Here is a 16,095-nt window from a genome sequence, read left to right as displayed (position 1 = left end):
AAAAAAACAATAAACATGTATAATCTACAAAGACATTAACAGAGCTGTCTGTTAAATCAAGCAGCATCGCAACATCAGCCATTCCCACAGGTTACAGGCCCTAAACTCTTTTTTATTGCAATGATCCACATTAAGGAACTGTCTACAGTAACAAAATGATTTAGCGAACAATTGCTTTTTAGCTACTGGAAGCAGCTCAGAATAACAGGCTGTATTAGGAATTTTTTATTTTTTTGTGAAATTTAATTTGACTATTAATTAATTAATTATTTATTTATTTACTTTGTGCATTTTAATTATATTTAATAACTTTTATTTAAAGTTTAGTCAGATCAGATGATACTTTCAGTGTCTTTCATACATTACGCACTCTACGCATTTTCAGGAGCAGGTGTGCATTTTTTTCGTACCCACAAATGTTTAGAGACTACAAACATTTTGATGAATCCGAATAATTAAAAAAAAAAGTGATTCACGAACAATTTATGTGCAAATTCTTTCTGTTTGAGTTTCATGAATGAGGCCTATTGGGTTTATGAGAGATTAGAAGAGAGTGTATTTACCTTGAGCTCCAGAGGGCTTGCTGTTGGCCCCCACTGCTCCTGACACTTGCCTCTGGAAAAGAGAAAATATTTCAGTAGGTTTTTATGCTGTGAACAAGGTAAGTCTTGGATAATCAGTGAGTCTTAAAGTCTGTAACTGTTTCACCTTCTTACCCTATTTTTTATAAAAACCTGCCAGGTGTCAGCGCTTGATGTAACACAAGTGGAATTCCAAAAACAGCTTAAATTACGGCTGTTTGTTGGTGTAAGGGGCCGGACACTCTTAAATGATGCATCTGACCCTAACCCAACCATCTTAGATGAACCTTAAGAGAACCGGGTCACTAACAGAATCCCAGGGGCCTGAAAGTGGGCAGCGCAGTAGTCATGAGTGAACCATTTTCTAGATATTCAGCATAGATATTCAGTTTCTTACAGAGAGATAGGTGTTCAGGAGCGTATCACGAGAAACACTGAACATGAGCACATGTGTGGAGCTGTGGACCTGTGTCAATTTATGGAAATGTGTTTTTGTGACATAAATATTTATTTCAAAACAGGCTCTTATCATTAACCAAAGTCAGGTTCTGTGCTACGGACACTGTGAAGGAAGGCTGTGTCTTCTCTGGACAGAGTGGACCACCGAGCCGGACTCACGTATGTCCTGTTGTTGCCCTGAATCCATCTATCCCAGATTCTGAGTGGACTCTGCGGTGGACAGTGTTCAGAGGATGATACCCCACTAATTCCACTCTCCTGAGATCAGTGTTAAAACTCCAAATGTACTTATTTAATCCCAGTCTAAATCTCAGGTGGCTCATGGAGATGCGGGGACTAGAAAACACAATGAAATATTTAACTTCTAACCTACCCCTGCCCAGTTCTGAAAATCTTGTTTAAAATTTCTAACTCTGGATCAGAACGGATGCTGAACCTCTGGAAATGCTCTGAAGTAAGAGCCATAGGCAAAAATAAGAGTCCAGTTTTCAGTGAGAGTCAGTCCACATCCAGAGACTGAACTGAGTTTTAAATCCCCATTTTAAAAAGTGGTGGAATTGCTTTGAAGATGTGTTTTTATTCCTAAAGAAGATTTTAAATATTTCAGCCACAGAGTGAAAACACACCCACACACACAGCTTCACTGAACTTCAAACACTCACACAGCTTTGAAGATCAAAACAGAATCCATCAGAGCACTCTCCAACCAAAAGCACACTGACCCAGTCACTCACACGCACACACACTCACCTAGTCACTCTCAATCACACTCTCCCAGTCACTCATACACAAACTCTCCCAGTCACACACACACACACCTGTTATCTGTTAGCTGTTGGTTTTGTCTAGAACTTACCTCACTCATGGTGTTGTTAATTTCAGAGATGCTTTTGTCTAAAGAGAGAAAGACAGAGGAAATTTCTCAGGCATCTGTTCATCTCGGACTGAGACGTAGAGAGACATCGCTTTATAAAGCAGTGGCTCCTCCCCTGTTCCACAGCATCACTCTCACTCTGAGCCAGTAGCAGAGCAGTACCAGCTCAGTCTCCCTCTCTTTATTAATATCTGCATTTCATTAGAACACGTGTCATACATCACCCCCTGTTCTCCTCTCAGTCAGCATCCAAATGAGACTTGGGTCCAGGGTGTAAGATGTGGAGAGAGACCCCAATGCTGCCCCCTACCCCAAATCCTGGGTCAGGATTCTGGTCTCACTTTTTCTCCCTTGATATGAGCCTTCAGCTGCTCTATAGCCTGTGTTCGGCATGGTCTGATTCTGCTCCTCATTGGAACACTGGAGACAGCAGAATGTGTTTCTTCCCAAGCCCATGTCTGTATTTCTCACAGTGACATGAGGGTTTCTCCTCCAAAGCCATCTGAGGGCTGGAATGTAAGGCGTTCCTGAAATTTTTTCTGTTTGTTTTTTTATCTTGGAAATGAAACCTGTGTCTACTGCATCACAAAGCTTTAGTGTCTTTACCATGTCTTGATCAAAAGCTTCTTTGAATCTTCCACTTCACCTTAAATGGTGCTGCTCTGTTCTGGAGGTCTGGGTGAGTACGTCATTACATCAGTGAAACATGGGCAGTCTGTGGCATCAGTCACTGCTCCTGAAGGCAACTCTAAACCTTTAACAGAGACGAGTGTGAAAGGAAAGCTAACACCAAGCCGAGGCCTGAAGGACAGAGCTGAGACCCCTCTCAGATGACTCATGGTCAACTCATTTATTCATGAGCTGCAGGAGAGAGAGGATGGAGACATCCATTAATAGTTCAGGTAGAGGAGGGAATGAATCTGATGGGACTAGTTTGGCGCGACACATTCAGCTAGAGGTGGGATAGTGGGCTCCTGTTGTGCCGCACATAGCCGCGGCCAAAATCACAACTCATTCTCAAGCAAATAATTCAGTAAAATCAAATTGACCTGCTGCATTTATTTTTTCAATTACCACATACAAATTTTAATAAAACTTAACAGGGCAGAATTAAGCCTCAACCGAGGAAAATGAGATCATGCAATATCTCATATCGTCCACAAGAGGGAACCCTAAGTTTTAATTTGACACCTCATTTAATGTAATGGGGCATTGCGTGATGTGGGGGGATTTGTGACCCCGATTTTTGCAAAAATGACACAGTTACACACCTAGTGAATCCATTATTGCTGGTCTGAACCTAATATTGCCCAAATTTTTATGTCCATAACACAATCCATGCAATGTAAGTGTGTAATTCATTCATTCATTCATTGACTCACGCATTCACACCTTTGGACACTTTTGAGAAGCCGATCCATCAACGTGTGTTTTTGGACCATTGAGGAAACCAGAGCACCTGGAGGAAACCCACGCAAACACAGGGAGAACACACCACACTCCTCACAGACAGTCACCGGGAGGAAACCCACGCAGACACAGGGAGAACACACCACACTCCTCACAGACAGTCACCGGGAGGAAACCCACGCAGACACAGGGAGAACACACCACACTCCTCACAGACAGTCACCGGGAGGAAACCCACGCAGACACAGGGAGAACACACCACACTCCTCACAGACAGTCACCCCGAGCGGGACTCAAACCCAGAACCTCCAGGTCAGTTTGTAATTAATATTCACATAAATTACACTACTCCAATAGAAAAAGGACAGTTCCAGCTGTCATATTTCACCTTCATCTTGTATCTGTTTATTAAAACCATTGTACCTTTATTTAGTAGGCTACGCTTTGCTGCAGACAATATAGAATGAAGAAAATAGGTATATACATACACCTATGCAATGGGCAAAATCAAATAATTAAAAATAAGCAGCTTTACAGTGGCACTGACAAGTGTAATCCTCTACACAGTGTGCTTATTTTTTATGTTGTTTTTTTTTTTTTTCATTTTTTATACATTCATTCTTGAAAAAAAAAGGCAATAGCAGGTCCTGTGTCATTTCTGTCAAAATTTTGGGAATGAGTTGCTAAATTGAGGGAATGAATTACTAAATTGAGGGAACCGATTACTAAACTAAAATATTTTTATTTATTTATATATTTAGGGATGCTCTGAGTGTTTACTTTTTGTCAAAGGAGAAAATTAAAATTAATAAAATAAGATGTTTTAATGCTCGAAATAAACTATTATATGAATGATGACGATTTAATAATAAATAAAACGTTTTAATATATTTTTACGGCCCCTCTCACTCACAGGCCCTTAGAATCATCTTCCCCTCACACCCTTTGTGTGAGTGACTGGGTGAGTGTGTGAAACTCTCCACAGTGGTGTTTGAGGGACTGGGTGAGCTTGTGAATGACAGGGTGAGTGTGTGAGCTAAGTGACCGTTTACAGTGTTGTAAGAAAGCATGACGTCTGTGATCTGAATGTGTTTAGTGAAGGTTAGAGTGCCCTCCTGTGGCCACTAAAGGAACTTCAACATAGGATGTAGTTAAATGTCAAGCAGTTCACACTGGGTCATTATACAAAGCAGATCACAGACAATATAGAATGAAAAAAATAGGTATAAACATACACCTATGCAATGGGCGGTGTGTGTGTGTAACACTGGTGCAGAATCAGAACCAGAACCTCTTAATTTGGCTGTGTGTGGACAAGTCGGACCTGTAACTTTCTCCTCATTGCAAGAACTGTGCAAATTTGTAGGATTAATATAGGATTATTTATCTCAAATTAAACAACACCCCACCCCCCATTGAGAGAGGAAATTCTCATCGCACACACACAAACATCTTTAATGGCAGACACCTTTAATTGTCATTATTCACATTAAACAAAAGTGCAGTCAGTTCAAAATTCAACAGCAGACAGTCGCTCACTCTGCGGCCATCTCCTTTACACAGTTATTCTTTCTTTACACATTACAGCTCTTTAGAATTACCACAGTTCACCTTCAGAAGTTAACGTGGGTTCCTGTACATTCTCCTACTCCATTTATAACGGGTTCTGACACAATACAAATTTTTCTCAGTGATCATATTTCTAGGATCATAAACAAGTCTCTTTTTGGTGTTTTTGAACTGTGTTGCTGTCTCTGTGTAGTTCTGAAGGGTCTATTCTGCTGGAACCCAAGCTCATATCTGTATTCAGCTTTCAGCAAGATTAATATGATTTGGAAAGTCTCTCTCAGGTCATGGAGAGGACATTTCTTGGACAAGATTGTGGAGAGGACATTTAAAGGACAAGGTCATGGAGAGGACATTTCTTGGACAGGGTCTTGGAAAGAACATTTCAAGGACAAGTAATGGAGAGGACATTTCGATGAACGTTGTTGGAAAGCTTGGGAGCAGAGGTGAGGTGCAGAGACGGACACTGAAAAAGAGCAGGACAACACTCAGTACTTATTGACTGGGGGAAAAATACACCCACCTTCCCACCACAAAAAATCGCCAACCCAACAAACATGTTTTAGAGTATATATAACTTATATCTTCTGAATTCACACAGACACCAGTTAAGGTCATGTAATTATTAACTCTAACTGGGTCTGAGTTTTGAGATCATACCTTTATTTACACAGTCTTTTTACTGTTTTAGACCTTACACAGCAATTAGTCATTACAGTGTCATTACAGAGCCCCCGGAGTGGACCCCCCACTCTTTACCGATAGGGAGACACTGTTTGGGTGTCCCTCTGCTGGTGAATTTTTTGTACCTGGATGGTTGTGGGTGTGGGCGTAGCCTAGTCTTCTTCTCCCTCTTCTCCCTCCTGCAAAAAACATACCACTGTCAACAAACACTGCATGGATCTCAAAACTCACACCCTCTGAAGGTTCATTAAGAATGACCACTGCCCATTAGTGCAGATATCTGTTGTGGCCCCAGCTCCTGAAGCCCGGACCCTGAACTGTCTGATCAGACTCTAGGTGGCGCTCCTGACATCCTCCACACTGACTGTCCACCATTTAGTATCTGGACAATCCTGACGTCTGTTTGCTCAGAGCTCTAGCCACAGTGCACCTGCAATACATGCCTCCCAAGACACAGCCCCCTGACAGAGCTCCTCACCCACCCAGTCCCCCCCAGACACAGCCTCCACTGACATAGCTTCCCTTAAGACACAGCACTCCCCAAGGCCCAGCTCCCTGCACCCAGACACAGCAGCCCCCCACCACACACAGTGGACAGAGAGGAAGCAGGGGGCTGTAGACTTGGTCACAGAGATTTGAAACATCTGTATTTGACCTTATTTCTTTATACTGTCCTCTCATCATTATTGAGACTGTTTTTTTTTCTTGTTTATGTCCATCATAACACTCCTCCACCTTTGAACACCATTCCTCTCGCTCTTCGCCCTCACCACACACTTACAGAGGTATGCAGAGCAACAGATGGGGACAGTAAGTGTTCGAATAAGGAGGTGGATTTAATGTTACTGCTGAACGTTGAGAGAGAGAGAGAGAGAGTTTGTGTGTGAGAGATAAAACATTAGGGAACAAAGGGAAATAACATTAATGAAACTTTGGCTAAAATGTCAAACACCTCTCCAAAAACCAGACAAAAAATAACACACCATCCATATCATACAAAGGAGCTGTGGTTTGATAATGACTGCAAAACTTTAAGAAAATAATTAAGAACATTATGCAGCAATAAACACAGAGGCCCAAATAACCAGGACCTATGGATCTATTCTAGTTATTTAAAAGAATACAAAACAAAAAAAATTTATGAACAAAAATTTATCACATTGAAGAAGTGATCAATGACAACTCTATTTGGGAGCTCTACAAAACTTGGGACTCTAATGAAAAAGGCTAAGTGTCTGTTCTACACTGAAGACCTGGTCCACCTCAGAGCAGGGTTTAAAGCAGAGTCTGTCACAGTGAACCTCAGCAAAGCCAGAGCCCTGATTTTTCAGAAGTAATCTCAGGAAAACAGTTTCCATTTCACTTATGGAGAACAAATTCTAAATCACAGCCCCAGCTTCATATTACTGCACATTGAAATCAGCTGCTTTGGCCTGGTAATGAAATCTCTAAATTAAGAATGTACGCTATTTGATCAAAATTAGGGAAATAAACATTCCAATAAAAATCTGTCTGAAATTGTTCAATTCAGCTATAAAACCAATTCGACATTCGCTCTGTATCTCACTATGGGAAACACCCCTGGTGTGACAGACCACGGAAGAACCAATAACACCACTTCTGCTGATAGACAGACTAATCTCAACTGTGATATGGGAGCACCACCTCTTAATTATATGATCCACCCCCTACTCCCAGCTCCCATTCTCGCTTTCTTCCCCAGGAAGACCAAGTACCTTCCTCAGCGCAGATGGCTAGATGTCTCCCAATAAACTGACAGAGTACGAGAAAATGGCCTATCCCTTTTGCTGATTGTACCATACTGGCCAAGGAAATTGTGGGAAGCAGAAATAAGTCAACTATTGTCAGGAAACCCCTGGCCACGCAGGCTGCGTCTAACCTCCAGAATTTTGGTCCCAACCTGGAACCTTTCCATGGTCTTCGAAGTGCTTTCACTATCACCAGTTGAACCATTGGAGAATGTTGATATCAAAATTCTTTCCTTAAAGACCATTTTATTACTGGCTTTAGTTTCTACTAAAGTACTTTTGTGTACTAAAGTATTATCTATCTATCTATCTGTCTGTCTGTCTGTCTGTCTATCTGTCTGTCTGTCTGTCTATCTATCTACCTATCTATCTATCTATCTATCTATCTATCTATCTATTAATCGGGTGTGTGAGCTCTGTGTGCATCCAACCTGCATGAGCATCAACACTGACTCATCTAAAGCAAAGCTGCTACCTAATCCAGCCTTTGTGCCATCACAGTTGAGATTAGTCTGTCTATCGGCAGACGTGGTGTTATTGGTTCTTCCGTGGTCTGTCACGTCAGTATAGTGAGATACAGAGCGAATGTTATCAGAGAACCGAGGTTACGCAGGTAACCGGACGTTTTTGCATTTGATTTATTCATTTTATTACTATTACTACTTTAATAATTAATTTTAATAGTAATTTTTAATAATCTAGCAAATATTGTTAATTGCAATCATGAATTTGAAAAAAAAATGAGAGTGAGTGTGAAATAGCAAGAGAGAGAGAGAGAGAGAGAGAGAGAGAGAGAGAGAGAGAGAGAGAGAGAGAGAGAGAAAGGGAGAGTGTGTGTGGTGTGAGTGAGAGAGTACCTCACTGACTGGTTCTTCTTGTTCCTAGGATGTGAATGTGGTGAATAAAGGATGAAAGAAAAAGGGACAATGAAGAGGGAAAAAACAAAGAGAGAAATAGAATATAAGAGTGATGATGGATGGATGGATTGATGAAGGATTGAATGATGAGGAAAGTGAAAGAGAAAACAATAAGAGTGAAAAATAAAGAAATATGTTTAAAACTTGGTTCTCGGTTCTGACCCAGTCCCAGACCCTTGTTTACAGTTCAGCTTATAACACAATAGTTTGTTTAGGAAAGAGGGTTCAGGTTCAGGTTTGGTCCTCAACAAACCAACAAACAGAGATCTGAGAATAAAAACAGTGCAGAAGATCAACTCTATGTACAATGGAAAAAAACTGGAAACAAAGTTTCCAGGAAATAAAGTTTGTCTGAATCTACCTCAAGCTGCTGGAGCTCTTCCTCCTCCTGAGAAGAACAGAAGTGGATAATTTCATCGGAAAGAGAGAGAGAGAGAGAGAGAGAGAGAGAGAGAGAGAGAGAGAGAGAGAGAGAGAGAGAGAGAGAGAGAGAGAGAGAGAGAGAGAGATCATAACAGAATTATAAGACTGGAAAAAAAGACAGCTGTTTAAAACCGAGGCTTGAGATTATCAGGATGCAGGTGGTGCAGAACTAGAGATAGAGAGAAACACACACCTAGAGAGAGAGAAAGAGAGAGTGAGAGAGAGAAACACACACCTAGAGAGAGAGAAAGAGAGAGTGTGAGAGAGAAACACACACCTAGAGAGAGAGAAAGAGAGAGTGAGAGAGAGAAACACACACCTAGAGAGAGAGAAAGAGAGAGTGAGAGAGAGAAACACACACCTAGAGAGAGAGAAAGAGAGAGTGTGAGAGAGAAACACACACCTAGAGAGAGAGAAAGAGAGAGTGAGAGAGAGAAACACACACCTAGAGAGAGAGAAAGAGAGAGTGAGAGAGAGAGAAACACACACCTAGAGAGAGAAACAGAGAGAGAGTGAGAGGGAGGAGTTTAGAAAAAAGGAAAGAAAGAGTATGAAGGAAAAGGATTAAAATGAATGAAATAAACCAGTAGCATCAACACTAGTACAGCACAGACCACCAACCAAACCACACCCTGCGCTACAGGGTGGGACAAACTCAGGGAAGACGAGTTACCTCAGATACCAGGTCCTCTTCTCCCTGCAAGAAGAGAGGTGGGGAGAGGGAGGAGGGACAGAACAGGGTTTAAAGTTGAAGGACGGTAAGATGAAAGATGTGATGTAAATGTTTTTAAATGTTGTAAAATGGTTGCAGAAACCTCCCGGGACACATTGCTCACAGCAGAGACATAAAACTGAGAAATGTCCACTGCACATGTACAGATGTTATTGTCACTGAGCATCCTCTAGTCTCTGAGCTCTTTTAGCAAACACGGGTAATGTTAAAACTGTGTGTTCTACACCCACTAAACCAGGAGCTTTTCGAGACTCTTCGGATGTCTGGTTTCTATCACCAGCACTGTGATAAATCCTGACTTGGAAAGCTTCAGAATCTTTTTTAAACTGTGAAATATTAATCTCATCTTAAACTGAAGCCTAATCCCGTATGGGGAGCCTTCAGAGAGTTTCAAAATTCTGCAAACCCTCAGTGTTCCATAATTACAATTTTGGACCAAAGTGGTGTACGTCTTGAAAGATGAAAATTCCCTGATTGGTCCAAACTCCACAGATCTCGCCTGTTTCTCACAGCAGTGTAACTGCTCAGAGATCTATTTGTAGTTTCTGACATCTTTCTGCAAAATCTTGTCTGGTGCAAATGCAGTAGCACAGTAGTGCTGCCGATAAACTACAGCTCCAAATTAAAAATTGTGATGCTGGGATCAGGATGCGGATTGAGACTGAACCGACTTATATATCGTCACCAACCAGAGAAAACCATCTCTCTCCAAATCGGTAACTTTACCGGATAAGGATAAAACCTATAAATTTCAGTGGATGTAAAGTCAATATAAAGTAATTTTGGTGCATTTCTATTGGTCTATTCATCATGGATTTTTCACAGTGTGAAGGACAGCTGCTGTGTTCAAATGATGTAGTAAACTAAATATCCACAAACATAGAGATACATGTTTTTCTTGGTAGCGAAGGTATGGGAATGTGGTCAGCAGGACAGGCTCCTCAGAACAAAGTGCTGTGAATAAAGACAAGAGCAGCTCGGGCAGTTCCTGTGAGAGTATGTATCAGCAACATTAAGATTCTGATCACTCCAGTTTAGGACTGACCACACCATGCAAGAACAACGGGGACAGATCCACACACATCACTGCAGACCTGGAACAGAGACAAACACCGGTCACTCACGACCGCAGAGGACTACGCAGGAAACTTTCAGCTGGAAATGACACATCAGAACAACTGAACAAGTCATCACGTTATACTTATAAGATTAAGAAACTAGAGGAGGATGACTGAGGAAATCTCTTCTCCCCACACTAAGAGTCAGAGCCCTGAGAAGCACTACCATATTATCACACACTCTGCGGGTAGGTGATTTCATTTCTGTGGTTTAATCTCTGAATCCTGTGCCTAATGATGGAGTTGTGTATTTCTCCAATTAAAAACACTTTTAGGGTTTAAATGATAGATTTAAAGAGTTCATATCAAACATTTTGTACTTCATCTTTCTGTGGACATTCACTCTGCCTGTTACACCCTAATGGTCTGTTTTTATTTCTCCACCCTCCCTTTCTCCTCTAAAGTCAGATGGATGTTTTCTCTCACTGTCTTTAAAACTGACCTGTGTAAATAATTCTGCATCTTCATTGTAAATGTGTTTACAACTTAGATGAAGATATTAATTAAAATAAATTAATCAATGCATGCATAAATAAACAAATGAGTAATATAAAATGTCCATGATATGAGCCTGTTAGAAGATTTTGAGAAGACACATAGGTTCCCTGTGTGGTCAACAGAGAAGGAGAAAAGTTTGAAAATGCTAATGGAGTGTGAGTGGCTAATGGAGTAGAAAATTTAAAGAGTTAGCAATCACAACCTCAAAAACAGCTGTAAAAAAGTGAAACAAACATGTTGGGAGATTAAAAGATGAATGAATGAAACACGTCACACTTCAAAACTCTACCTCTGAACCTGGCACATCCTCTTCTGTCTAAAAGAGTGGACAGTTCCCATCAGAAATTAATTCAGAATGCAATACTGAAGGAGGCACTATTCTCTTGAATATCCGGAGTAATACAACCCCAACATTACTAATATTCAGAAACATTGCCCCCTCCAGCTTGATACTTGATTTATACAACAGTTCTGCAGGCTCCTTTCAGTAAACCATGATCAGCCACAGTTGTCAGTTATAATCATCAAATTAAAAGAAATAAACACTTGAGATATATCAGTCTGTGTGTAATGAATGAGTATCATATACAAGTTTCACTTTTTGAATGGAATTACTGAAATAAATCAACTTTTTCATGATATTCTAATTTTATGACCAGCACCTGTATTGACAAACATAGCTTGATTTCCTTGATTTTTACAACGCATTTAACACAATTGAACATGCCTTTTTGTAAAATGCTTTAAAATTTTGGGGGCTTTGGGGAAACTTCTAGTAGACTGATTAAGATGTTTTATAATAATATTTATAGCTCAATTTCCTTAAATCTGGGACTCATTTCTAGATTCAAGATCCAGCAAGGCATTCGTCAAGGTTGCCCCATTTCCCCTAAATTGTTCATTTTAACTATTCATTTACTAGCCCTAAGAGTTAATAGTAGTCCTGAACTGGAAGGAATTAATTTTTTAATGATGATTGACAATACAAGATTAGTCAGTTTGCTGATGACACAGCACTTTTTTTTGAAAAATTATTTAATGGTTGAAAGAGCTCTTGATACAATTTCGTTATTTTCCAAGGCTTCAGCTTTAGGACTTAACCTTAAAAATGTGAAATTCTTCCAATTCATACCTGTATACATAAAGATATTTCGTCAATCAGAGTTGTTAATGAAGTTAGATATTTGGGAATATTAGTATCTAAGAATGTACTTAGAAGCGAAGATGTTAACATCTCAAAACGTTTAGTAGATATGAAAAAAGTCTTGGTTGATCTTTGGAAGAAGCCTATTGACTAAAGTAGACAGCATTTCAAAGGTTGTCTATCCATGTCATTATATATATATATATCATCACAAAATATAAGGAAAGTAAACTCTATTATTTTTCAGTTTTTGTGGAAAAACAAGTCTTATATCAAAAGGTCCCAGTTAGTTAAGAAATAAGAAAAGGGTGGTATTAATGCATTAGACTTTGAATGCCTTTAGCATTGATTCAGTTAAAGTATCATTATACATTTAAAGGTGACTGTTAATAATTTAAGATATCTACAATCAGATTCTGATAAGTCAGAATTTTCATTTAAGATATTAGAAGAACAAAAGGTTAATAAGTTCAAGATATCTGTTATTTATTTGAAGATATCTTAAAAATAAATTCGCTGTCCACATTAAATGTAAATTAATATAATTTAGTTGACTCCAAGTGTAATAAGATTATCAGCGATGGTATGAGACAAAAGATTTATTTTGAATATAATAGAGAATCTTTTAAGAAACTTTCTAACACAATTTACAAAACCACAATGACTTTTGCTCATTTAAAATTTAATTTTGATTTTGATTCATGTGTATCATGTATTCATGTGTCAGAAAATGAATCTTTTTTTTCATTTCAACATTCACAAAGTTTTTGGACGGATATTAGAATCTCAAACTTAACATTCCTTCCTTTGATGTTGATGCCATTTTATATGGAAAACTTAAGTTCAGCTTTCTCTGATGCTATAAATGTCACATTCACTGCAAGCCACTTTCCTCTGTTTCATATTATTCTGCTTTAAGTAGATTAAAAAAATGGAAAACTGCTAGAATCATCTCACACCAGATCTCTCAAAATGTTTTATTCTAAGCTTCTCTCTTTTGTTTTTTAAATCCTCTTTAATGTGCGCCCCCCTAGAGGAAAGTTTGTGGAAATAATATCCTCCATGAGAATCTATATTGTTGTTTATTGTTCTGTACTTTGTGTTGTTAAATACGATAATAAAAAGTTAGAAAAAACAGGTATTTTAATCTATACTGCTGATATCTCTAATGATGTCAGCGAATTCGTCATCTGATGAGTCATAAATCCTGAATTTGTATCAAAGATATCTCAAATTCGAATTCGACTAGTCAGAAATACATTTTCAGATATCTGAATTGTAGTCATTGTATGCTTTAGTCTCCCCATGTGCAGCCACGGTTACCAGGTGTGTTCATTTTAACCGACTTTGGGCTTATTTCTCTGTAAAGTCGCTTACATCATAATAACACCAGCCGATGCTCCATCAATGAGACATGTTCATAAGTTTATTTACATGTCAGGGACTGGGGGAAGTACAGAAAAAATCTACAATGCTGAAATGCTTAAAAAGCTTATTTGCAGCTTCTTACTGAGATATTCTGTTCCACCTTAAATGGTGCAGTAATTGCATTCTGTCGCCAGCTCAAAAATCCACCCACGGCTACAAATATTTGTAAATGACTTTACTGAAAATGTAAAACCAAAGTCCACTATAAAATGCAGACCTGGCAACTTTTACATGGCGCTAAAATGGGCTATGTAAGTCAGCTACATTTTGACTAATCAGAATAATAATTTAAGATTTCTATAACCACATTCTGATTGGTCAGAATTTTCATTTAAGGTATCAGAAGTACAAAAGGTGAATAAGTTCAAGATATCTGTAATTTATTTGAAGATATCTAAAAAAAATAAATCTGACTAGTTCAAAATACAATTTTGGATATCTCTAACATAGTTTTGACTAGTCATTACTTTCATTCAAGATATCGATAATTTAATTTCAGGTATCTACAATTTAGTTTCAGATATCTTAAAATGTATTTACAACATCCTTGATATAGAGGGAATTTAAGATCTCTTTAATTGGAATTATAACTTGTCAGAACATAAGGCAAGATATCTCTACTTTACTTTTTGACTAGTCATAATTCAACTGTAGATATCTGAAATAAAAGTTTAAGATAGTCAGTAATTCATTTCAGATGTCTTGAATTGGAGTTTCCATTGAAGTCAATGGTAAATTTTACATCATTTACACTAGTCAAAACATAATTAAAGAAATCTCAAAGTGTTATTTCGCCTAGTCAAAAAATGATTAGAGATAACTTAATTTAGAATTGTGTTTAGTCATAAATGAATTGCAGATATCTATAATGTAAATTCAGTCACACGATTTAATGTTAAAAACAGCTTGCCATAATGGCATGCATTTGGGGCCAAAATCTTAAGTCTAACAAAAAAATATGTACATGTACAGACGGCAAAATATGAGGCGTTAATGCCTCTTTACACCTTATAGCCAATCAGTGAACTACAATATGAAAATATCTGAATGTGAATAAGAGACTGTAACAAAAGATGACAATGTGCAACGTTTGGCTTCTCATGTTCATGAGACACTTACACAGGCTACAACATATTGCCTGCTAAGCATGACACACATACAAACATAGCATTTCATGATTTGCATGTGTGTGCTCTTAACTAAAAGGTAGGCTCATGTGACCATGATGTAGTCTGTTTACTTGTTCGACAAAATGGCTCTTTGAAATTTTCTTTTCAATTGCAGAAGAGTGTTTGCAGACTGCACAAAGCAGGCTAGTTCACAGATTTATTTAGTATCAGATTTATTTATTTATTATTTTTAAAATTAAATTAATTTCTTATTCAAAGTAATAACCTAATGCTGTTTCATATTATAAAGTATATTTATATCTTATGACATTTATCAAAATATTCAAATCTAAAATAATCAGACTATAGAAAATATCCTACAGATTATAAAAAAATAAAGCAGCAGGTTAATGAAATATTCACATTGACTATGCAACTTTATTCAATGTGTAAGTAAATATCGCCATCTACGGGCAGAATGTAACTTTAGTGAAAAGAGCAAGACGTTGTAAAATTATGTCTCCACACATTAAAAAAAAACTCTGTAGATGTAAAAATATCCCGTCTGTACACACAAAAAATCCTCTGCAGGTGCAAAAACATGCTGTCTGAACACGTAAAAGGAATGCATCTCAGTATATCAACATGCACATATTTTATGCCTGGACAGATAATATTTTTAGAATTATATGTTCATTCATTCATTATCTGTAACCCTTATCCAATTCAGGGTCGCAGTGGGTCCAGAGACTACCTGGCGCAAGGCGGGAATACACCCTGGAGGGGGCGCCAATCCTTCACAGGGCAACACAGACACACATTCACCCACACAGCACCCGGAGGAAACCCACGCAGACACAGGGAGAACACACCAACTCCTCAGAGACAGTCACCCGGAGCAGGAATCGAACCCACAACCTCCAGATCGCTGGAGCTGTGTGACTGCGACACTACCTGCTGCACCACCATGCCGCTGCAGAATTATGTGTAAAAACATATATTATATGCTATTTAACATATACTAATATGTTAGATTTAAGACGATTTTGGCCACAAATGCATGCCATAGAACTCCCACGCAAAATGAGCAAATTTTAATAAATGCTATACATTCTCTTTTGAGCAGTTTATTTTTTATTATGAAGGTAAATTATTCCAGTTATGCAGCTAATGCTTTAGCTGTGTGCTAACAACTTTAGCAATCAATTTAGCGTTGTTAAGAACTGTTAATCTACCTGTTAAATAAACTATATTTTATTGCACTGTAATAAATGCCTGCATCATTGTATGTCTGCTTAATGTCTAATGTTGCAGATAAGGAGATCTGAAAATACACAGTCATAACATCAGGAAAGAACATTAACAACAATTCAATCTGCCCT

The 16,095-nt window shown here is 38.5% G+C and overlaps 1 protein-coding gene across 4 annotated transcripts in view; it reads right to left on the bottom strand.

Moving 5' to 3' along the window:
* Positions 1 to 5,227: 5,227 nt before the first annotated feature.
* LOC136675839 (adapter SH3BGRL-like) overlaps positions 5,228 to 16,095 on the bottom strand; it is a 34,495-nt gene continuing 23,627 nt past the window's right edge. For 3 of the 4 annotated variants that reach the window (XM_066652611.1, XM_066652612.1, XM_066652614.1), the window contains 4 exons: positions 9,357 to 9,380; positions 8,622 to 8,648; positions 5,700 to 5,753; positions 5,228 to 5,356 (listed from right to left, as the gene is read on the bottom strand). In XM_066652611.1, coding sequence (XP_066508708.1) covers positions 5,727 to 5,753; positions 8,622 to 8,648; positions 9,357 to 9,380 — 78 coding nt within the window. In that variant the 3' untranslated portion in view covers positions 5,228 to 5,356; positions 5,700 to 5,726. The remainder of the gene's footprint in view (positions 5,357 to 5,699; positions 5,754 to 8,621; positions 8,649 to 9,356; positions 9,381 to 16,095) is intronic. The other variant, XM_066652613.1, reaches the window with a different exon arrangement.

Source organism: Hoplias malabaricus, chromosome X1 (genome assembly GCF_029633855.1).
Source record: "Hoplias malabaricus isolate fHopMal1 chromosome X1, fHopMal1.hap1, whole genome shotgun sequence".
Classification (NCBI taxonomy): domain Eukaryota; kingdom Metazoa; phylum Chordata; class Actinopteri; order Characiformes; family Erythrinidae; genus Hoplias; species Hoplias malabaricus.
The sequence above is the reverse complement of the archived record's forward strand: the minus strand, read 5'-3'. Positions and strand labels throughout refer to the sequence as shown.